This window comes from Hyla sarda, chromosome 1 (genome assembly GCF_029499605.1).
Source record: "Hyla sarda isolate aHylSar1 chromosome 1, aHylSar1.hap1, whole genome shotgun sequence".
In the NCBI taxonomy this organism is placed as follows: Eukaryota; Metazoa; Chordata; class Amphibia; order Anura; family Hylidae; genus Hyla; species Hyla sarda.
Window position 1 is genome coordinate 389,728,024 of NC_079189.1, and position 24,710 is coordinate 389,752,733.

The 24,710-nt window shown below is 42.2% G+C and overlaps 1 protein-coding gene across 1 annotated transcript in view; it reads left to right on the forward strand.

The window, feature by feature from the left end:
• SECISBP2 (SECIS binding protein 2) overlaps positions 1–24,122 on the forward strand; it is a 46,373-nt gene extending 22,251 nt beyond the window's left edge. Inside the window, exons 6-12 of the mRNA XM_056525421.1 lie at positions 4,221–4,390; positions 5,465–5,624; positions 7,921–8,062; positions 9,573–9,793; positions 13,920–14,074; positions 19,792–19,990; positions 23,245–24,122. Of these exons, the coding sequence (XP_056381396.1) occupies positions 4,221–4,390; positions 5,465–5,624; positions 7,921–8,062; positions 9,573–9,793; positions 13,920–14,074; positions 19,792–19,990; positions 23,245–23,342 (1,145 nt within the window). The 3' untranslated portion in view covers positions 23,343–24,122. The remainder of the gene's footprint in view (positions 1–4,220; positions 4,391–5,464; positions 5,625–7,920; positions 8,063–9,572; positions 9,794–13,919; positions 14,075–19,791; positions 19,991–23,244) is intronic.
• The last annotated feature ends 588 nt before the right edge of the window (positions 24,123–24,710 follow it).

The window sequence follows — 24,710 nt, forward strand, 5'->3', positions numbered from 1 at the left end:
TAACTCCCTTAGAACACGGGGGTGAATGCCATCTCGACATGGTGATTTGTCTATTTTGATTTTTTTGTAGGCGGCACTGTACTTCTTCCTGGGTTAGACAGGTGATCTGTACTAGAGTTTACCTTATCTTTCTGTATTTTACCTGGCATTTCATTTTCGTCTTTTTTCCACATCAAGCTCCCTTCAGTACCCCATATTGAGAATGTGACAACACAATTTTAGAAATGTTGGTAGCTTTATTCAAAATAGAAATGAGCTTAGTCTGCACTGGAACACAGTCCTGGCAGTAATCAGAGTCAGGATACACAGCTACAGCCTATGTCCAATATGAACCACAAACAGCCTTCCTGATGGTTCTCTACCCAGTCTACAAGGGTCCAAAATGTATTCCACAGTAGAAAGAAAGATAGGTGGCACTCACCGTATTTGATGTCTTTTATTTAACAACAGTCAAAAGCCTTAAATGGATAACACACCTGTGAGCATAACACCTGGCGGCTGTTAAATAAAATATAAACTGTGGTGAGAGCCACCTATCTTTTTCTTTCTGCTGTGGAATAGATTTATTAAAAAGGAAAAACTAAAATGTTGCAGGGACATAACTATTCAGATCCTTTGCTATGACATGTGGAATTTAGCTCTGTGGGCCTTCTGTTTCTCTTGATAATCTTTGAGATGTTTCTACACCTTGATTGAAGGCTCCTGCTAAGCTTCAGAAAGGCCAATTTTCACCAACTAAAAGAGAACCTCAGTGACAGATTGGGACCATGCCCTCAGTAATAAATGTACACAAGCTAAATGGGACCTGAATATATCATGTGAACAACATATACCCTATTGGACAATAGTGGGGAAATTGATGGAAACCCTACTAAAGTATAGGATTGTGGAACATCTAAAATCCCATGGATTGCAAGATGAAAAACATGGGTTTACTTCAGGGAGATCATGTCAAACAAATATTATTGATTTTTTTGACTGGGTGACTAAAATAATAGATGGCGGAGGGGCAGTAGACATCGCATATCTAGATTTTAGTAAGGCTTTTGACACTGTCCCACATAGAAGACTTATCAATAAACTACAGTCATTGAGCTTGGACTCCAATATTGTTGAGTGGATTAGGCAGTGGCTGAGTAACAGACAACAGAGGATTGTAGTCAATGGAGAATATTCAGAGCACGGTCTTGTCACCAGTGGGATACCTCAGGGATCTGTACTGGGACCAATATTGTTTAATATCTTCATTAGCGGTATTACAGAAGGTCTCGATGGTAAGGTATGTCTTTTTGCTGATGACACAAAGATATGTAACAGGGTTGATGTTCCTGGAGGGATCTGCCAAATGGAAAAGGATTTAGGCAAACTAGAAGAATGGTCAGAACTCTGGCAACTGAAATTTTAATGTGGATAAGTGCAAGATAATGCACCTGGGGCGTAAAAACCCTCAGGCAGAATATAGATTATTTGACACAGCCCTGACCTCAGTATCTGAGGAGAGGGATTTAGGAGTAATTATTTCAGAAGACTTAAAGGTAGGAAGACAATGTAATAGAGCAGCAGGAAACGCTAGCAGAATGCTTGGATGTATAGGGAGAGGTATAAGCAGTAGAAAGAGAGAAGTGCTCATGCCGCTGTACAGAACACTGGTGAGATCTCAATTGGAGTATTGTGCGCAGTACTGGAGGCCGTATCTCCAGAAGAATATAGATACTCTAGAGAGAGTTCAAAGAAGAGCTACTAAACTAGTACATGGATTGCAGGATAAAACGTACCAGGAAAGGTTAAAGGACTTTAACATATATAGCTTGGAAGAAAGAAGAGACAGAGGGAATATGATAGAGACTTTTAAATACATAAAGGGAATCAACATGGTAAAGGAGGAGAGCATATTTAAAAGAAGAAAAACTACCACAAGAGGACATATTTTTAAATTAGAGGGACAAAGGTTTAAAAGTAACATCAGGAATAGAGATGAGCGAATTTACAGTAAATTCGATTCGTCACGAACTTCTCGGCTCGGCAGTTGATGACTCATCCTGCATAAATTAGTTCAGCTTTCAGGTCCTCCCGTGGGCTGGAAAAGGTGGATACAGTCCTAGGAGACTCTTTCCTAGGACTGTATCCACCTTTTCCAGCCCACCGGAGCACCTGAAAGCTGAACTAATTTATGCCGAGCCGAGAAGTTCGTGACGAATCGAATTTACTGTAAATTCGCTCATCTCTAATCAGGAAGTATTACTTTACGGAGAGAGTAGTGGAAGCATGGAATAGCCTTCCTGCAGAAGTGGTCGCTGCAAATACAGTGAAGGAGTTTAAACATGCATGGGATAAGCATAAGGCTATCTTTCATATAAGATAGGGCCAGGGACTATTGATAGTATTCAGATTATTGGGCAGGCTAGATGGGCCAAATGGTTCTTATCTGCTGACACATTCTATGTTTCTATGGGAATAAACGTGTTAGAAATAGGAGAAAACCGATTTGGCTAACCCAAACAGTTAGGGATGCGATAAATAAGAGGAAAGCGTTCAGGCTACTTAAAAGAAGTAGGGAAACGTTAAAAAATTAGGAGCAGAATACATTTTGTAAAAAAATGAAAATAAAACTAGCAAAAAATGCAACCGATAGAAAGCAAATCTACTAAATGCCTCCTTCTCTACTGTATTTACACAGAAAATTCCAGTGTCAGATGACATGGGAAGGGATAATGTACATTCTTCAGCAAATCTAGCCTGTTTAAACATACAAAAGTACTGTTCATCCTCGGTAACATTAAAACAGACAAATCACCGAGCCCAGATGGAATCCATCCCAGAGTTTTGCAGGAATTGAGTACCGTGCTAGACAGACCCTTTATTGCTTATTTTTACAGATTATATAATGACATGGATTGTTCCACAGGACTGGGGCTTAGCAAATTTGGTACCAATATTCAAAAGGATCCGGAGAACTATAGGCCTGTAAGTTTAACATCTTTTGTGTGTAAAATTTTTGAGGCTTTTCTGAGAGATGCTATTCTGGAATATCATTGATGAAAATAACCTTACACAGCACCAACATGGGATTATGTGGGATCGGTCCTGTCAGACTGATCTGATCAGCTTCTATGAGGAGGCCAGTTATAGATTGAACCGGGTTGAAGCTGTGGATTTGGATGAAACTGGACTTTTTTAAGGCATTTGATACTGTGCCACACTAAAGGTTAGTACGTAAAATGAGGATGCTGGGACTCTGGGAAAATATATGTAAATGGGTTAACAACTGGCTCATTGATAGGAAGCAGAGGATGAGTATCAATGGAATTTACTGTGGCTGGTTCACTGTTTATGAATGACCATGTAGAGGGATTACAAAGTAGAAATTTCTCTTTTTACTATTCATTTATATATTTTTTATTTCTTTTTTTGTTAAAGGGGTACTCCCCACCCCTAGACATCTTATCCCCTATCCAAAGGATAGGGGATAAGATGTCAGATCGCCGGGGTCCCGCTGCTGGGACCCCCGGGATCTCGGCAGCAGCACCCACCTGTACGGCTTCCACCTCACACCGGCAACGCTGGAGGCTTCAGATCCCAACCTTTAATGGCGGACAAGCGTGACGTCACGACTCCGCCCTGTGTGACATCATTCCCCACCCCCTCAATGCAAGTCTATAGGAGGGGGCGTGACGGACCTCCCATAGACTTGCATTGAGGGGGTGGGGCGTGATGTCACACGGGGCGGAGTCGTGACTTCACTCTCGTCCGCCATTGTGGTCGGGATCCGAAGCCTCCAGCGTTGCCGGTGTGAGGTGGAAGCCGTACAGGTGGGTGCTGCTGCCAAGATCCCGGGGGTCCCCAGCAGCGGGACCCCTGCGATCTGACATCTTATACCCTTTCCTTTGGATAGGGGATAAGATGTCTAGGGGTGCGGAGTACCCCTTTAAACCCTTCTTTGAAAAGAGACATAACACTTAAGCACCGTAGCTGGAGGCCTACTACCAAAGAGAGTTATGTCTACTTGGATTTAGGGGTTGGAGTCTATGTAGTGACCCCTGAGGGGTTCTCCCTGTGACTTCATATGGTGCTGCTCTTTATATTATCAGAGGTGTTCTTCACTTTTTTTCTAGTTGCATAGTTAGTACGGTTGAAAAAAGACATACGTCCATCAAGTTCAACCAAGTAGTGGTTGTGTTTTGTTTTTGTCAAGACTATGATTTTTTTTTTTTTTTTTTTAGTCGGAAGCAGTGTCCCTGTGAAACCCAGAGAACCAGCAAATGTAGGAAAAACCCCACAATCAAAACAGAGTTTGGCACCTCACAACCCCCTTGATTCCAGTGCTCCGCTTGTCAAGAAAGGAAAGCAAAGAGAGGTGCCCAAAGCGAAAAAACCTACATCACTTAAAAAGGTAGTCGGTTATGTCTGAATTGAAAAACATCAATGTGTTTTGCATTGGAAAACATCTGTTTTGTGATGTAGTAGCTACTGTAAAAATAATAGTAACAGGTACAGCCTTATTTATTGTCTCTGTTGTTATTAAAGGGAATGTGTCACCAAATGTGATTTTTATTTTTTTATTAGAGATTAAGTAATTTTTTCACATTTTTAAAATATTTTTGGAAATATAAAAAAAAATGTACTTTTCACAAAATATGAAAAATTTTATTATAACTTGTCATATCTCACACTGTTGACCAGCAGAGAGAGCTAACATGAGGAATCTGGTGAAAGTAAGCAACTTGTCTGGCTGCTGCAAAAGAACCTCGCCTGTCTACCTTCCTCCTCTGTCTATGTGCAAAAGGAGAGGGGTATTGTAGTTTTTTCGATTCCACTGTCACCATTTTGTTGGTGTCTGAAGAGTGGTAAAGAACAGACTAGATGTCTCTTGATAGGTCACTGCTCATCATGCACATGTGCAGTAAGCAGCCTATTCTTTTCTATGAGACACTTTGTCTCCACTTTCTTATGCCCTGTGCCTGCCATAAAGCAATTGTGTAGTTGTTGTGAAGTGGCACACCACAAAGAGGATACAGTAATGGCAGCCCCCAGTACACACTTTATTAATAAATAAAATTAAAACTACATTGTCCTAAAACTAAATACATAAATGAAATGCTATATCTTGATAGAATAATTTTTGTTCATTAAAAAAATAAAATGGTGACACATTCCCTTTAATGGCTCCATTTGAAAAAATATCATGTCTAATATGAAAAGCTAGTCTAAAAGTGACAATCCAAATGACAATACTCTGCTCATCTCTCTAACTTGTGGTTTAAGGTGGCCATACACATTAGATACATTTTGGATAAACCCGTTGATTTTAGTGGGACCAGCTGACCATTTAATGTGTACGGAGGTGTCCTGACAGTCCCCTAACAGTGGATGTTGAAATATGCGTATACTAAAGGTTAACCTCTCTTTATGGAGCTTTACATAGCTATTTTAATTTTAAAATATATATTGTTTTTTTTTTTAATAGATCATTTTGAAAGAACGGGAACAACGCAAACAGCAAAACTTATCGCATTCCCCTGAAGCAATTCAGCCAGTGATATTTTCTCCAGATAGCACACATCCTACTGGAGAAAGCCAAGTCCTAGTGGAACAGCATCCACCTTCTCCCGATCATAATGATATAGGTAATAACAGTCAAGTCCACAATAGCATTGTGGGTCAGTTGTACTTGGAATAGGTGCTGCCAGTAATTCTATATATTAACTTTGTTTTATAAAAATACCTATTGTTACTGGTTCCCACTATAGTAAGTGATTGCATATTTTTAGAATATTTCAAAACCAAATTTGTTCAAGCTGCACTGGTAATGCTTAAAGAGTGTGTTTGGGTGCCGGTCCTTTTCCCAGCACAAGCAGTTTAATAAAAAAAATAAGGGGGTTAGCACTCTAATTTGTACATAGGGTCAGTTTATACAACTTTTAGAAATTTAATGTCAGATGTGTAGCTACTAGTAATTTTGTCATAGTGATGCTTTATTTCACATGGATCAAATAAGTTTTTATACATTAATATTGCCTACAAATTGGTATGCAGACCCCTCATATAGAATATCACGAGAATATGCCATAACGTAATGATTTCTGGGGGTCCAACTGCTCTGACTCTCACAATCCATGTAATGAAGAAATCACAGCACTAGCTAAGCACTATGGCTCCTTCACAGCTTTTTCCTGCACAACAGGTGGCAGATGTTTCACTGTGCAGAAGTAAAGCTGAAAGGGCCTTAGTCCCTTCATTCTTCAAATTGGCAGAGGCGCCATAGGACTTTTTCCCTCCTAGCAACTAGGGATCGACCGATTATCGGTATGGCCGATATTATCGGCCGATAATCACGATTTGGGGCATTATCGGTATCGGCAATTACCTTGCCGATAATGCCCCGCCCCCGCACCGCCCCCACTGCACCGCGACCGCCACCCCCCAGACCCGCCGCACCGCACCCCCGACCCACCGCACCGCGTCTCACCCCCCACCGTGATGCTGGGCGCTATACCGGTATGGATTTTTGCCCATACCGCTATACCGGTCGGGCCCCTCCCCCACCCTCCGAGTCAATAAAAAAATTTAAACTTACCCGTAATGGGGGTGGTCCGGGCCATCCATCGTTCCTGTAGTGTCCGGGGGCGTTCCGGGTGAAGAGTGAACCGGTCCGGGCTGTCCTTCTTCTCCGGCGGTCATCTTCTCCACTCCGGGCAGGCTCCGGCTTAGTACACTGCATAGACGCCGTGACGTCAGGTGCGTCGCTGCGCACGGGCGTCACTGCGCAGCAGCGTACTAGGCCGGAGCCTGCCCGGAGTGGAGAAGATGACCGCCGGAGAAGGACAGCCCGGACCGGTTCACTCTTCACCCGAAACGCCTCCGGACACTACAGGAAGGAAGGATGGAAGGCCCGGACCACCCTGACAGGTAGGGGGAGAGAAGCGGGTGGTGGCGGTGGCGGCGGCGGCCTATGGCCCCGCAAAAGCCACTGCAGATCATTGATTTAAAGCGCCCGCTTTAAATCAATGATATGCAGCGGTGTCCCAGGGGGTTAAATAGCCGATAACTTATACCGGAATATCGGTATAAGTTATCGGCTATCGGCCCTAACCTGCACCGATTATCGCTATCGGCCCAAAAAAAACTATATCGGTCGATCCCTACTAGCAACACTACAAAATTCTATGATAGAAATATGACTCTTTATAACATATGTAAAAATGTTATAAAGTAAGAATAGAGACTGGTATTAGTATCGGCCTCTATTCCCACTTGTTCTGCAAGCTTTCTTAAAGGTTATGTTCATGTACGGTGGATACACTGTGGATTCTCCACAATAGATTAATTTCCAGAAAATTGACTCCATATTACAGTAGTAGCAATATAGATAGGATTTGTAGAAATCTCATCCACACACTGCATAAGAAATCTAGTGAAAATCAGTGTATAAATTGACCTAGGGTGCGCATTATGGCCGACAGTTATCATTGTCTTCAGACTGTTTTTTTTGAGTCTACAAAAGGTGAAAAAAAAGGCGCAAGCAGGGGTTATTTGCCCCTTTTTTTTTTTTTTTTTTTTTGCACCTTTTAGTTTACACATTTCTGCTGATTTTTTTAGTTGCAATCCACTGATTTTGGCAATACACATGATATAGAAGGGTTTTATGAGCTGCGCCTTTTTGTAAAAAGGCGCAAAGCCACTGAAAAGTCTCTAAAACGACACCAGCCCAGACTTGGCTTAGCTTTTAGGTGTATGAAGAAAGAAATTTCGTAAAATGTTTATGTCCACAATAGTTATTTGGCCCCTGAAAGCAAATCTAATACATGTAAGGCTGCACTTGTTTTGAGTTTGTTTAAATAAGACAAAATCTATTAAAATAACTGAGAAGCATCTTACTGTAATATAGTTCCTGGACTAATATCTGTCTTCCCTTACCAACAGAAGAGGGAACAGAATCGGCTGACACCTCTGCATTTCCTCTTGATGAACCATCTCCTCATGTTACTGATGCCACAGAAATTTCTGTTCCTGTTTCTCAACCAAGTTCCAACCTCCCCAAAATTCATAGTAGGCGATTCCGGGAGTAAGTAGATTTAGAATCCCTTTAATGCTATAGGAGTCAAGAGGTGTCCTATACAGTGGTCCCTCAACATATGATGGTAATCGGTTCCAAACGGACCATCGTTTGTTGAAACCATCGCATGTTGAGGGATCCGTGTAATGTAAAGTATAGGACAGTGGTCTACAACCTGCAGACCTCCAGATGTTTCAAAACTACAACACCCAGCATGCCCGGACAGCCGTTGGCTGAAGATCACTGTAAGAGGAAGTTCTCACCTGTCCCCGCCGCTCCGGACCATCACCGCTCGTCACTGCTGCCCGGGATGTCGCTGTCCATCGCTGTTGCCGCGTCCCCGGGGTGTCCCCGACGCTCTGCTTCTCCGGCATCAGCGTGCTCCGTCGCCGCCATCACGTTGTTACGCACGCCGCTCCTATTGGATGACGGGACGGCGAGCGCAGCGACGTGATGACGTCGATGGAGAGCGCCGACGATGCAGGGGATCCCGAAGAGGACGCGCCGGAGCCCCGAGGACAAGTAAGAGACATCACCGGAGCTCACGGGGCACCGTAAACGGCTATCCGGTGGCAGCTGAAGCAGTCTGCGGTGCCGGATAGCCGTTTATGCAATGGCCCCAACATAAAAAAGCATCGTATGTTGATGCTGCCTTCAACATGCGATGGCCTCTGAGAGGCCACCGCATGTTGAAATTATCGTATATCGGGGCCATCGTAGGTCGAGGGGTCACTGTACAAATATAAACGTTTAAGCTCTAGAACTGCCTGTACTGGGGTTTTAAACCAGTAGCTAAGGACAATATGGTTGGGTTCACGCTATGTGTAATATAGATACGTTTTTGCATCCAAGTTCCAGCATAACGGGGAGTCTAATGACTCACACAGTGTGATACAGCCCTGGGTAATATGCCCAGTGATCAGCCAACAAATAAGCGAATTCTTGTTTCTAAGCTGATTGTTCCATTTTAACATGTTAAAAAAATGATTTTGTCACCAGCACATCTCACCGTGTAAGGCTATATTCACACGGTGGAAATTCCGCTATTATGCTTAAATTCTGTTCTGCAAAGCTCAGTGCAAAATGTTTGCAGTTTTGCGAAATTTGTTTGCTCAAAACACAGAATTCTAAAGAAATTCAAAGCCCCATTGAGTTCAGTGGGATTCCGCCCAGAATTCTGCAAAATATAAAGACAGTATTTTAGCAGAATCCAGAAAGCAGAATTTCTGCAGCAGTACTTCCGCAGCAGACATTCTGTTGTGTGAATCCCCATTCAATTCAGTGTTCAGTAAATTTTGCAGAATTTTTTGGCAGACTCTGTAAGAAAATTCTGCTGTATAAACATAGCCTAATAGGGTACATGAGGCTGAGGAATGATGGAAGTAAGGGCCACAGGAATGATCTAGCAATCGCACTGATCTATGAGATTGTTGCTATTTTAGTGCACACGTCTAGCGGCCTAAAAACTCTTAGATGCTATTATGTATTTTTGGGTATTAATTTATTTATTTAATTTCAGGTACTGTAGTCAGGTCCTCAGCAAAGAAGTGGATACTTGTGTGACCGAACTACTTAAGGAGCTTGTGCGTTTCCAAGATCGTTTGTATCTTAAAGATCCAGTTAAGGCAAAAACCAAAAGGCGTCTGGTGATGGGGTTACGGGAGGTGCTAAAACATTTGAAACTTAAGAAACTAAAATGTGTGATCATTTCTCCAAACTGTGAAAAGATACAGTCTAAAGGTATTAAAAATTTTCTTTGTACAACCATGTTTAATAACTACACTGCTCAAAAAAAATTAAGGGAACACTTGAACAACACAATGTAACTCCAAGTCAATCACACTTCTGTGAAATCACACTGTACACTCAGGAAGCAACACTGATTGACAATCAATTTCACATGCTGTTGTGCAAATGGAACAGACAACAGGTGGAAATTATAGGCAATTAGCAAAACACCCCCAAAAAAGGAGTGGTTCTGCAGGTGGTGACCACTTTTCAGTTCCTATGCTTCCTGGCTGATGTTTTGGTCACTTTTGAATGCTGGTGGGGCTTTTACTCTAGTGGTAGCATGAGATGGAGTCTACAACCCACACAAGTGGCTCAGGTAGTGCAGCTCATCCAGGATGGCGCATCAGTGCGAGCTGTGGCAAGAAGGTTTGCTGTGTTTTGTCAGCGTAGTGTCCAGAACATGGAGGCACTACCAGGAGACTGGCCAGTACATCAGGAGATGTGGAGGATGCCGTAGGAGGGCAACAACCCAGCAGCAGGACTGCTATCTCCGCCTTTGTGCAAGGAGGAGCACTGCCAGAGCCCTGCAAAATGACCTCCAGCAGGCCACAAATGTGCATGTGTCCACTCAAACGGTCAGAAACAGACTTTCATGAGGGTGGTATGAGGGCCCGACATCCACAGGTGGGGGTTGTGCTTACAGCCCAACACCGTGCAGGATTTTTGGCATTTGCCAGAGAACACCAAGATTGGCAAATTCACCACTGGTGCCCTGTGCTCTTCACAGATGAAAGCAGATTCACACTGAGCACGTGATAGACGTGACAGAGTCTGGAGACTCTGTGGAGAACGTTCTGCTACCTGCAACATCCTCCAGCATGACCGGTTTGGCGGTGGGTCAGTAATGGTGTGGGGTGGCATTTCTTTGGGGGGCTGTACAGCCCTCCATGTGCTTGCCAGAGGTAGCCTGACAGCCATTAGGTACCAAGATGAGATCCTGAGACCCTTTGTGAGACCATACGCTGGTGCGGTTGGCCCTGAATTCCTCCTAATGCATAACAATGCTAGACCTCATGTGGCTGGAGTGTGTCAGAAGTTCCTGCAAGAGGAAGGAATTGATGCTATGGACTGGCCTGCCCATTCTCCAGACCTGAATCTGAGCACATCTGGGACATCATGTCTCCCTCCATCCACAGACTGTCCAGGAGTTGGCAGATGCTTTAGTTCAGGTCTGTGAGGGCATCCCTCAGGAGACCATCCGCAACCTCATCAGGAGCATGCCCAGGCATTGTATGGAGGTAATACGGGCAAATAGAGGCCACACACACTACTGAGCCTTATTTTGACTTGTTTTAAGGACATTACTTCAAAGTTGGATCAGCCTGTAGTGTGGTTTTCCATTTTGGTTTTGAGTGTGACTCCATATCCAGACCTCCATGGGTTGATAAATTTGATTTCCATTGATAATTGTGTGATTTTGTTGTCAGCACATTCAACTATGTAAAGACGAAAGTATTTCATACGATTAGTTCATTCATTCAGATCTAGGATGTGTTATCTTGGTGTTCCCATTATTTTTTTGAGCAGTGTATGTTTTTATGTTATAGATTTTATAATTTGTTCTATCAGCATAATAGACAGGCAGTGGTAAACAATTAGGGTATGTTCACACGGTAGTAAAATGTGCGGAATGTCTGCCCGCAAAACTGAGGATGGACATTCCACTTGTTTGCATGTTCCAGCGGGCGCTAGGAACACTTGGAAATTTCTGAAATCTGCAGAAACAATAGACATGTCTATTCTTTCTGTGGAGGCCAAAATCAGGATTTCGGTGGCAGATTTTCGGTGTGCACAGTGCAGTAAAATACCATTGAAATCAGTGGGACTCTGCTGCAGCGGAATATTCTGGCAGAATTCCGCATAGACATTCCACCGTGTCAACATACCCTTTAAGGGAATGTATCGCCTAGATTTTTTTTCCTGATTAGAGGCAGATACTGAAACATGAATGTCCTTTTTGAATGTCCTTTTTTTATTTCATGTTTGCATTATTATATTATGGGGGCTGCGATCTTGCCTGAGCCTTTTTTAACAGCATTTACTGATATGCATAAGGGCGGGACCCAACAATAGACAGGACCTGTCCCATTCAGTTAAATAGCAGACATTACTGAGCATTTTGTGTGACCTTTTCAGAGGTCATTCTTGTTTGGGGGATGCTTTCTTTCTGCAGTGAAACTTGTCTTATCTATATACTGGTGTCACCTTTCACTGTACTTCTGTCCTTGCTTAGAAGGCATTACTGGGAAATGATCTGTACAGAACAGAAAGTCTCGTCTATGGAAAAAACGCATTTCCAAGCAGTCCTAGTGCCAGCTTGTTATGCTGGTCTCCGCTACAGATGGAATCTCCGCCCGGAATATCTCTAGCCAGAGAATTTTTGGTATGAATGAGTTTAAAAGAATTGTAGAGGACATTTGGCTTGTAAGTCTGGTTTTCGGTTGAAGAAATTTCTACATATCAACCCTGTGTAAACCTGTCACTAAGTGTATGTTTTGTCTAAGGCACCTCATATTGTGGTGCAACACAGAGCTGCATTTGCAACTCTTCTGCACAGTCATCGATTTAATGAATTGGTTTTCTCCACTGAAGTCAGTAGGGCAGAATGGGAGCAAAAACACAACATGGAAAAACCCACAAATGCCAAAACAAAATACTAATTCAGAAGCCTCTAACTCACTTGTATGGCTGCACTTGCTTTTGTAACTTTTGCAGCAATGGCCAAAACAGAAAAATTATGTTGGCAGGAGAATGTGACATTTCTTACTAAAAGGGATGTGTTCTAAGCATTGTGGATATATTGGGATATCCAGTGTATACTTTGCCGAAGGGATTACGTGACAGACAAATAAATTAAAGGGGTTTATCAACATTAAGTTACCCCTTTGCACAGAATAAGGGATACCCAGTGGTGCCCCATCCCTGCTGATAAACACTTCCTTGTGCACTTCTCGACACACAGAACATGCCCTCTCAGCTAGTCACTGACTGGAAAGGTGACCCGCCTCACCCAGTAATTAAAGGGGTATTCCGGGCAAAAACATCTTATCCCCTATCCAAAGGATAGGGGATAAGATGTCTGATTGCGGAGGACCCGCTGCGGAGACCCCTCGCGATCTCCCTGCAGCACCCGTATTCTATGCGGGGCTGCGTCTACAGTTTCGGAAACCTCCGGGTTTCCGGCACTGGGGATGTGATGTCACGCCACGCCCCCTCCATTCATGTCTATGGGAGGGGGCGTGACGGACATCACGTCCCCTCCCATAGACATGAATGGAGGGAGCGTGGCGTGATGTCTTATCCCCAGTCCTGGAAACCCGAAGGTTTCCGAAACTGGAGACGCAGCCCTGCATAGAATGCGGGTGCTGCAGGGAGATCGGGGGGGGGGGGGGGGGTCCCAGCAGCAGGCCCCCCGCGATCAGACATCTTATCCCCTATCCTTTGGATAGGGGATAAGATGTTTTTGCCCAGAATACCCCTTTGAGTGGGCATTTTCGTTGTCTTGGGAAGTCGCTAGAAAGCTTTCATCAGCATAGATCAAAGTGGTGTGTATTGCTTATCTTTTTATTTTAAAGCCAGACTGAGCCCTTAACACATTTAGTTGTAGCACCAATTTACCCCTTAACTTGTCTCAAATATGTAAGTAAATCTTAGTTTAAGACGTATACTGTAGGAGCTTGTATTAGTGTTGTGTCCTTGGGTTTAGGCTGCAAGATGGTCTCCATTAATGATGTCAATACTACTACTAACATTACCAATCACATTTCCCAGTACGTCACAGTCCCAACTAAACCTGCTTTCCACAGTACAAGAATTTGGGAATACAGCCTGTTCATTTGTGCTTTCACATATCTGATTAGATTAAATGATGATTAGATATTAAATATCTGTTTAGAGTAAAATGTTAAGTATTAGTAGTTTTATGATGAATGGACATGTAGTGTGGAGAATATTGTCCTCTTAGGGAATAAAGAACATGGTAAGTAAAGTTGTAGTTGCTGGGGGGATAGGGGTACGGGTACATTTATAGTGATGCTGAAGTACAGATTCTTTTCATGTATGTCTCTTTCTCCAGGGGGTTTGGATGACACTCTACAAACAATCATTAACTGTGCCTGTGAACAGAATGTCCCCTTTGTGTTTGCTCTTAATCGTAAAGCTTTGGGCCGTTGTGTGAACAAAGCTGTGCCTGTTAGCGTGGTTGGCATATTCAGCTATGATGGAGCTCAGGTGAGGCAGCTTTTTAGTTGTTGTTTGCTTGTAAAAGAGCAAGTAAAAGTAATGTTCAGTAAATTGGGATATGGGTTACCTTTCACATGGAACAGCAACCATTATTGCAACATAAAGAAATAGGAACCAGGTTCTTATTATCATATATGGTGGGAATGCAAAGAAATTAACACATTTTTGAAAGAAATCCATTTATTAGTGAATGCAACAATACCATGGAGTCCAGAGGTAGTACTGTTGTCCTTAAAGGGGTACTCTGCCCCTTTACATCTTATCCCCTATCCAAAGGAGTCTGGTGAAAGCACCTCACCTGTCTACCTCATTTACTACTGCAAACCCGACATGTTTTGTCGGGCTGTGCGCCAGATTCTGTCGCATTGCGCCAGAAATTCTGTCTGCGCCATATTTTGTGCCAGAATTGGAAAAAAACCTGACTAACTCTCCATTTCGCTAAGGAAAAGGGGGCATGGTCTCTGAAAAGGGGCGTGTTCCTGACATTTTCACAAAAACACAACATATTTACTAAGGTTTCCACATAAAATGTGGTGGATTTGAACTGAGGAAAACCCTACAGATCAGAGCATGTGTAAAAAAAAAAGCAAAGTGTAGAGAAAGTGGAAAATGTAGGGAAACCTTAGTAAATACTGTGGAAAATAAATTGTAGGGAATTAAAACCCAAATAGAAACCTACACTCCACTCTCCTCAGGGACTTCATGAAAATGATGCTTGCTCCTCCTTTCATTTCACCTAGCCTGTGCTATGCACATGTGCAGTAAGCAGCGCATGCTTTTCTATGAGAAACACTGTCTTAACCCCTTAAGGACATAGGGCGTACTGGTACGCCCTGAGATCCTGGTACTTGTACCTGTATCCCCGCTTCGGTCCCCGGCGACTTTCGGTCCCCGGCAAAAACGCCTGGGGGGCTCCTGAGATTCCGGGTCAGTCGGGTCTCTGGTGAACCGGAAAAAAAGGGTGAATGGGGCTGTCTGTGACAGTCCCATTCACCCTTACCCAGCAGGAGTGAGGTGGCACGGATGCCACCTCACGCTCACGTGATTGATCGGTCAGATAGACCGACCAATCGCGACCCTGCTGGGCGGTGATCTGGACGGCGATCATGGCGGCATTCGGGGACGACGGGGTTCTCTTACCTCTCCCTTGTCCGGCTGGGCTCCCCTCTGGTGCGACGGTGGCAGCAATGCCAGTCCCGGCGGCAGGATACAGCGGGAGGTGAGGCCTGTTCACCTCCTGCTGTTGCTTCGCAACAACTCTCAGCATACACAGCCAAAGGGCATGCTGAGAGTTGTAGTTTTGCGACAGCTGGAGTTCCACCTACAACTCCCAGCATGCCCTTTTAGTAGTATGTGCATGCTGGGGGTTGTAGTTATGCAACAGCTGGAGGCACATTTTTTCTATGAAATTGTGCAATCTATGAAAGTGTGCATCCAGCTGTTGCTTAACTACAACTCCCAGCATGCACAGACTACCAAAGGGCATGCTGGGAATTGTAGCAATGAGCCGCCAGCTGTTGCAAACCAACTCTCAGCATGCCCTTCGACTGTCAATGCATGTTAATTGTTGCAGTTTTGCAACAGCCGGAGACACATTGGTTGTGAAACAGTTTCTATCCTAACTCAGTGTTTCGCAACCAGTGTGCCTCCAGCTGTTGCAAAAATACAACTCGCAGCATGCACTGAGAGACAGTACATGCTGGGAGTTTTAGGTTTGCAACAGCTGGAGGCACACTGGTTGCGAAACACAGAGTTAAGTAACAAACTTTCTTTTTCACAACCAATGTGCCTCCAGCTGTTGCATAACAACTCCCAGCATGTATGGTCTGTCAGTGCATGCTGGAAGTTTGACATGCTGGTGTTGCCCCATACTTTTAATTTTCACAAGTAAAAGGAAGTAAAGACCCCCAAAATTTGTAACACAATTTCTCCTGAGTACAGAAATACCTCATATGTGGGCGTAGAATGCTCTGCGGGTGCACAACAAGGCTCAGGAGTGATACCCTACAGAACAGGAAAAAATCCCCCCAAAATATGTGGATGTAAAGTGCTCTGCTGGCGCACTACAATGCTCAGAAGGGAAGGAGCGCCATTGGGCTCTTGGAGAATGTGTCCGAAATTGAAGGCCATGTGCGTTTACAAAGCCCCCATGGTGCCAGAACAGTGGACACCCCCCCCCCACACATGGAATTTTGGAAACTACACCCCTCATGTAATGTAATAAGGGGTACAGTGAGCATTTACACCCCACAGGTGTCTGACAGATTTTTGGAACAGTGATCTGTGAAAATTAGAAATTTTATTTTTCATTTGCACAGCCCACTGTTCCAAAGTTCTGTCAAATGCCAGTGGTGTGTAAATGCTCACTGCACCCCTTATTACTTTCTGAGGGGGGTATAGTTTCCAAAATGGGATCACATGGCACCACAGGGGGCTTTGTAAATGCACATGGCCTTCAATTTCGGACACATTCTCCAAGAGCCCAATGGCGCTCCTTCCCTTCTGAGCATTGTAGTTCGCCGGCAGAGCACTTTACATCCACATATGGGGTGTTTCCATACTAAGGAGAAAAAGCCTCCCAAAATTTGTAACCCCATTTCTTCTATTACCCCTTGTGAAAATGTGGTAACACCAGCATTTTAGTGAAAAAAAAATAAAATTTTTCATTTTCACGTCCAACTTTAGCGGAAATTTGTCAAACACCTGTGGGATGTTAAGGCTCACTGTACCCCTTGTTACATTCCTTGAGGGGTGTTGTTTCCAAAATAGTATGCCATGTGTTATATATATATATTTTATTTTTTATTTTTTTTGCTGTCCTTGCACCATTGGGCTTCCTAAATGAGACATGCCCCCCAAAAACCATTTCAGCAAAATTTGCTTTCCAAAAGCCAAATGTGACTCCTTCTCTTCTGAGCATTGTAGTTCGCCCACAGAGCATTTTACGTCCTAACATGGGGTATTTCCATACTCAGAAGAGATGGGGTTACAAATTTTGGGGGGCATTTTTTCCTATTACCTCTTGTAAAAATGTAAAATTTTGGGGAAAACCAGCATTTTAATGAAAAATAAAATATAATTTACACATCCGACTTTAACGAAAAGTCGTCACCTGTGAGGTTTTAAGGCTCACTGGACCCCTTGTTACGTTTCTTGAGGGGTGTAGTTTCCAAAATAGTAGGCCATGTTGTGTTGTGTTTTTGTTTTTTGCTTTTCTGGCACCATAGTGGCTTCCTAAATGTGACATGCCCCCCAAAAACTATTTCAGAAAAACTCACTCTCCAAAATCCCATTGTCGCTCCTTCCCTTCTGAGCCCTCTAGTGCACCCACAGAGCACTGTACATACACATATGAGGTATTTCCTTACTCGAGAGAAATTGGGTTACAAATTTTGGGGGGCTTTTTCTCCTTTTACCCCTTGTAAAATTTTAAAAATTGGGTCTACAAGAACATGCAAGTGTAAAAAACTTTTTTATTTTCTCCTTCACATTGCTGCTATTCCTGTGAAACACCTAAAGGATTAAAAAAAACTTTCTGAATGTCATTTTCAATACTTTGGGGGATGCAGTTTTTATAATGGGGTCATTTATGGGGTATTTCTAATATGAAGCCCCTCAAATCCACTTCAAAACTGAACTGGTCCCTGTAAAATTCCAATTTTGAAAATTTTGTGACAAATTGGAAAATTGCTGCTGAACTTTGAAGCCCTCTGATGTCTTCCAAAAGTAAAAACATGTCAACTTTACGATGCCAACATAAAGTAGACATATTGTATATGTGAATCAATATATAATGTATTTGATATGTCTAATTTCCTTATAAGCAGAGAGTTTCAAAGGGAAAAAAAATGCTAAATGTTCAAATTTTTCACCAAGAAAGGATGCAAGTAACGCCGAAAATTTACCAATCTGTTAAAGTGGAATATGTCACGAAAAAACAATCTCTGAATCAGAATGAAAAATAAAAGCATCCCAGAGTTATTAATGTTTAAAGTGACAGTGGTCAGATTTGGGGTATTTCAGTGAAAAACTGGCTCCAAAAAGTTAAACAGATTTGTAAATTACTTCGATTAAAAATCTTATTCCTTCCAGTACTTATCAGCTGCTGTATGTTCCAGAGAAAGTTGAGTTGTTCTTTTCTGTCTGACAAGTGCTCTCTGCGGACACCTCTGTCTGTCTCAGGAACTGTCCAGAGCAGGAGAGGTTTGCTATGGGGATTTGCTTCTACTCTGGACAGTTCCTGAGACAGACAGGTGTCAGCAGAGAGCACTGTTGTCAGAGAGAAAACAACTCAACTTCAGCAGCTGATAATTGTTGAAAGGATTAAGGATTTTAAATAGAAGTCATTTTCAAACCGGGACATCCCTGTGTTCCAAAAGATCTTTACGGGACACAAGGATGTCCCGGTTACCTTTCTGCGCTAACTTTAAAAACGCAGGGGCCACCAGGAGGTAGCGCACGCAGGGACATCACTGACATCCCGTGCATGTGCCCATAGGAACGGAGGAGGGGATCATCAAGGAGGATGACGCACGCTGGCCGGCATGGTAAGTTACCAGCTACATTTCAGCTTCGGTGCTCCAACCACCGCTCCTCAGGTCCCGGGACCTACTACTATGGCCTATAGGCCATAGCAGAAGGTCGTGACCCCTGACCGGAGGGGCGGTGGACGGAGCACTGTGAGGCAGTACACAGACATACAGCTTCCAACCATATACTGTAAATGGCTGAAGGCTGTATGTCTGTGGGGGAACTGCAACCTAATTTGGGGGAATATACTGCCAACCTAATGTGGGGGAACTATACTGCCAACCTAATGTGGGGGAACTACAACCTAATGTGGGGGAACTATACTGCCTACCTAATGTAGGGGAACTACATAACATACTGCCTACCTAAGTTGTTTTTTTCTAATCTTAAACCTCAGTATTCTGATTTAATTGCTGTGCTGGCACTTTGAGGGAAAAAAAGTTAGCGTGCATTACGGTTTGGGCACTCGGGCTCAAAAAGGTTCGCCATCACTGGTCTAGGAGGTAGAATATGTTTCCCTTACAACCTTTTCCCCCTCTCTTGGCACAAATGCCCCATGACCACTACATCTAAAAACAAACTTGAACCACCTAGATGACTAGAGTTCCTGTGATTGGGGTGCCAAGGGGTTCCCTAGCAGCAGAGATTGACAGGGGCTGGTTAGCTGACTGCTTCGGTCCACTTGTCCCCCTCCTTCATCATGCAGTAGCAAACCGTGTACAGTGCCCAGTAAAAGAGGTTTATCCCCTATGCACTACAGTCAGTCCTTGGTTTTCTCATTTCCACTCTACAGGTGGCATGATTTTTTTTTTTTTTTCCTGTTGAGTGTTTTTTTTTCTATGGTACATATATTTACCTCTATAAGGTAAACTTGCCCTCTCGATGGCTGAGACACAGAGACAACAGTATTTGGCCCTGCATGAGGACCGTTGGTAGCAGGATTTATAATTAATTCACTGTTAATAAAGTGAAAGTTTAAATTGAAATATATTACATATAATTATTTTCACATAATATGTGAAAGATAAAAAACCTTTTGAAAAAACAATTTGATGATCTTGCCCTTTTAAGCCCCAAACAGGCTATGTGTCCTTAAGGGGTCAGTACATTGACAAAATGTTTTTGGTTATAAGGCTCTATTGCAATAACATTATATTGGGTGATGTCTGTTGCAGGATAATTTTCACACATTAAATGATCTTACAATGAAGGCTAGACAAGACTATAAGGACATGATTAACTCTCTACAAAATCAACATAAAGATGATGTGGAAGAAGAGAATGATGAGAAAACTGTCCAAGAAGACAGCCAGCAAGAATCTTTGGAAGTTTCTACAGAATCTGCTTTAGAAATTCCAGATGAGCCAAACTACAGTGAGTGCCTCCATCTTCTTGATATGTAGTGATTTGCATCTATTCTGTCCTATATGAGAAATAGTAAATCACCTATTTATCTACATTTTGACCCCATGGGAATAATTATGACAGGTCAGTAAGGTGTGGTATATGGAGCATGCTCAGGATCTGAGTCTGCTTAATGCACAGTGGGTGCCGGCTGGTCCATAAATTAAATAAAAAGGGGAAAACAAAAATTGCCCAAACTTGAAGGGGGTTAAAGTTGCAAAGACATTGGTGGTGATCACAGGCTTCAGTGACAGTTCATGTACCTCTTGTTTAGCCTATATACTGTATGTTATATAGCCCCAATGCAATGGGATTAAAAGATCTAGTGCTCATAATTTTGGTAATTTCTTCCCATTCCAAAATTTACTGTTCCCATATGCAAACCTGACACACTGGTGCAACATGAACCTTTTTGTAAGCCTGTCATATTGTTCCTAGTCCCTCCATGTATTTAGTAAGTTATTTCTTGATAATCCAGGAGTTGAGTGGTCTCTTCTAGTGATCAGTTCTTCTAGGAGTTTTATAAGGAATGGTCCAGTTTTCCAAAGTTGTGAAAATCCATTTTATTTTGTCTTCTGTTAAAATCAGAAGGTATTATGTGGACCATTGTCTAAAATAGCCCAAGACCCACCACCTGATTATGAGCTGAAGACTATAAGAAAAAAACTGATATAATTGGAATCTAAACCTTGTCCTGGTGAGTTACACTTAACCATTCCCCTACTATATGTGCCATATATATTAAACAACTGTGTCAAATATGTATGGCACATATGGTATGTGAAGCGTTTATACAAAGGGGGATTCATCAATCTATATAGAATCATTTTAGGCGTATTTTCTTGCGCAAAATCTTGCGCAAGGATACTTCCTGCGTTCTTTTTGTGCGTCTTTTTTGGTGGAACTTTTTCTAAAGATGTCACCCTTCAGGTATACCGTAGAGCTGTTTTTCTGGTAGACATGAATTTATTAACTGCGTCTTTTTTTTTGCTCAAAAAAAGGACGCAAGTGTTATTTTCTTGCGCAAATATACACCAGCTCCGAGCACACATACAAGTCTGCCTTATAGTTTTTTCAAGAGCTGAGATGGGCTGGATTCTATTACTGCACATGATTCACAGAGACCCGTGCGCAAGTTTAGTAAATTTTGCGCAGGTAAATGACAAATACACGCAGCAGAAAGGGGTAAAAAAAAAGCTCTTCCATACACTGATGTTGATGAATCCCCCCCCCCCCAAGTGTACTCTCCAAACAAATTCCAGTTCTCCTTGTATTCTTTAGCTCATGATCAGGTGGTGTAGGGTCATGGTCATGTAGGGAACACATGGTTCAGACAGCTCTGTGATTAACCCCTTAACGACGCCGGACATAAATGTACATCCTGGTGAGCTGTTACTTAACACACCACAACGTGCATTTACGTCCTATACATAACCGCGAGCATCGGAGCGATGCTCGGTCATGCGCGGCAGGTCCCGGCTGATAGCAGCCAGGGACCCGCCGGTAATGGCAGGTATCCACGATCGCGCAGATTTCCGCCATTAACCCCTCAGATGCCGTGATCAATACAGATCACGGCATCTGCAGCAGTGTGGTACTTTGAATGGATGATAGGATCGCCCACATCGCTGCCGTGGCGATCTGATCATCCAGCATGACAGCCGGAGGTCCCCTCACTTGCCTCCACTGCCTTCCACGGGTCTCCTGCTCTGGTCTGCGATCGAGCAGACCAGAGCAGAAGATCACCGATAATACTGATAAGTGCTATGTCCTATGCATAGCACTGAACAGTATTAGCAATTGAATGATTGTTATAAATAGTCCCCTATGGGGACTATTAAAGTGTAAAAATAAAAGTAAAAAAAATTTGAAAAACCCCCTCCCCCCAAAAAAAACGTAAATTGTCCCATTTTCCCTATTTCACCACAAAAAAGTGTAAAAAAAAAAAAAAAAAAAAAAAAAAAATGTTATATACATATTTGGTATCACCACGTGCGTAAATATCCCTACTATTAAAATGGAGAGAAAGGAAAAAAGCAGCACTCCAAGTGTTGGGATGTATGGGTGCCCCCTGCTGTAAACCTTGATTAGAGGTCCAGTAAAGTATATGTCCAAAAAGAAACATATATACCTTAAAAAAAATGTTAATGATACTGTACGGTGAACGGCGTGAACATGTCAAAAAAAAAAAAAAATGCAAAAATAGCTGCTTTTTTTTATAACATTTTATTCCAGAAAAAAATTCATTAAAAATGTATTAAAAGTTTTATATAAGCAAATATGGTATCAATAAAAAGTACAGATGACGGCGCAAAAAATTAGCCCTCATACCGCCGCTTGTACGGAAATATGAAAAAGTTATAGGTCTTCAAAATAGGGGGATTTTAAACATACTAATTTGGTTAAACAGTTTGCGATTTTTTTTTTTTTAAGCGTAACAGTAATAGAAAAGTATGTAATCATGGGTATCATTTTAATCGTATTGACCCAAAGAATAAAGAACACATGTTACCGTAAATTGTACGGTGTGAAAATGAAACCTTCCAAAAATTGCGGTTTTCTTTTTAATTTCCCCACACAAATAGTATTTTTTGGGTTGCACCATACATTTCATGGTAAAGTGAGTGATGGCATTACAATGGACAACTGGTCGCGCAAAAAAACAACCCCTCATACTAGTCTGTGGATGAAAATATAAAAGTTTTGATTTTTTTGAAGGCGAGGAGGAAAAAAAGAAAATTTAAAAAAGAAATTGTCTGAGTCCTTAAGGCCCAAATGGGCTGAGTCCTTAAGGGGCTAAACATTAATACTCGAAACCAGTCAGACTGTACTGTCTTCTGTACCATGTTGACTGTCCCTACAGATGAAATACAGTGGAATTTATTTACTACAGATTCTGGGGCCTTACTTTATTCTTTATTCAGAGACTGGGACCTCAGCACAGGTGGGGAACTGACTGCTATTACCTTTTTCTTCCTGGCATTTAATAACCATATCTGGTTATTAAATAACGGTGTATGTACTTCCCTAACAAAGTGTGGTCTCCTGTTTTTTTGTCACTGCTAAATTTGAGGTGTAAACCAATACGAAGGGTCAATAAATTTATATTCTGGTGGTAATAAGGGGATTAATACATAATATCCCTAGTGGTCACCCCCACGTGTTTGCTCTGATCATAGGCACCATTATTTACCTTATTTTCTTCCTTTTTTTTTTTTTTACAGTTAAAGTATGGAAACGAATGCTAGAAGAGAAATACACCCCATATGCCATAAGTCTTGAAGACTCTGTCACAAATGACATGTATAATTTTCATCTTTGACAGCTGGGATTTCAGTAACTGGAACAATTCTCACCTGAGAGCTAAGGAGAATGTAAATCTAAAATACAAATGCCTATGGGCCACTTACTGGGAACAGGTATTGGCCATGACCCCCTGTGATCTTCCTGAGGCAAGAGCTTGATATGTCTCGGCTTTTGACAAGTAGAGGACTCCTACCTCTATAAGGTAAACTTGCCCTCAATCAGGCATATAGAAGCAGACTACCAATTTGACTTTCAGTGGAGCTGTGGAGACTTTACATTTTTCAACTGTAATTTTACTGGATTTCACCAGTAGCTAAGGAGGAATGTACTTCATCTTCTGTGTCTCCAAAGCTTGTGTTCAATACCACTGACCAGAAGGAGAGAGGAGCTGCAAATTCATCTGTCAATCATTATGCATGAAGAAATGGGAGTACAAGATCCTAAAATACAGGAATAGCCACTGTGTATAGATTACCAACTACCAGAGCCTGGGCTGTGTATTGTAAGGAACACTGCAGGTTCAGTCATGTTAAAAACAGCCATCATTTATCCATAAAGGAAAGCTAATCCAATCCAATTTTCACTTTAGACAGATTTTTTAACGAACTATCTTTTTCATATACAGTACTTTACGAGGTTTGTAGGTGTGATAACTAACATATGCAAACACTGTTAGACTGTGTTCTTTAGGACTATTATTGTTAAGGCACTGAATTTCAGATTAATGGAATGTTTCTTTAATTTACATTATAGAACCACAAAAGACAATAATAACTAATTAAAAAGTAAAAGGAAATGCATGTCAGTTTACACTTTGAGTAGTGGATGTGCGAAACCTGGTGCTGCTGGAAACATTTGATATTGTAAATTTATTAAGATTTGCTATTTTCTGTTTTACAAAGGATCATTTGAGGTTGAATTCATTTATTAGATCAACTTCACATAAAGCTAACTCATTAGCAATATTCCTGCAGTGTAATTTGTTTCATCCAAGCTCAGCTGTATCCACACATATTGAACAGTTTAATTACTGTAGCTGGATCATGTGTTTAGCATTAGACCACTGGTAATTTACCTGCTCTACTATGTAACTGGATGCCAGTTTGTTCTGTGTGGCAGACTTACTGTGACCTACCTAATAAACTCTCCTGGCAGCTTATACCCCTGCCTTCACCACCACGCTCTTCCCCTTTATACATGGAGGGACATAAAAAAAGAACAGAGAGTGCTGCTGAAGAGATTTCTGCCTTATATAAAGCAACAAGGAGTGCAATAATAGAGTAGGTTATCCCATGCAATGATCAGCTTCTTAAACTCCCCTCATTAACACTGTTTTTCTAAGATGGATTAAAGGTATATTCATATAAGTTGTAGCTTCACACTG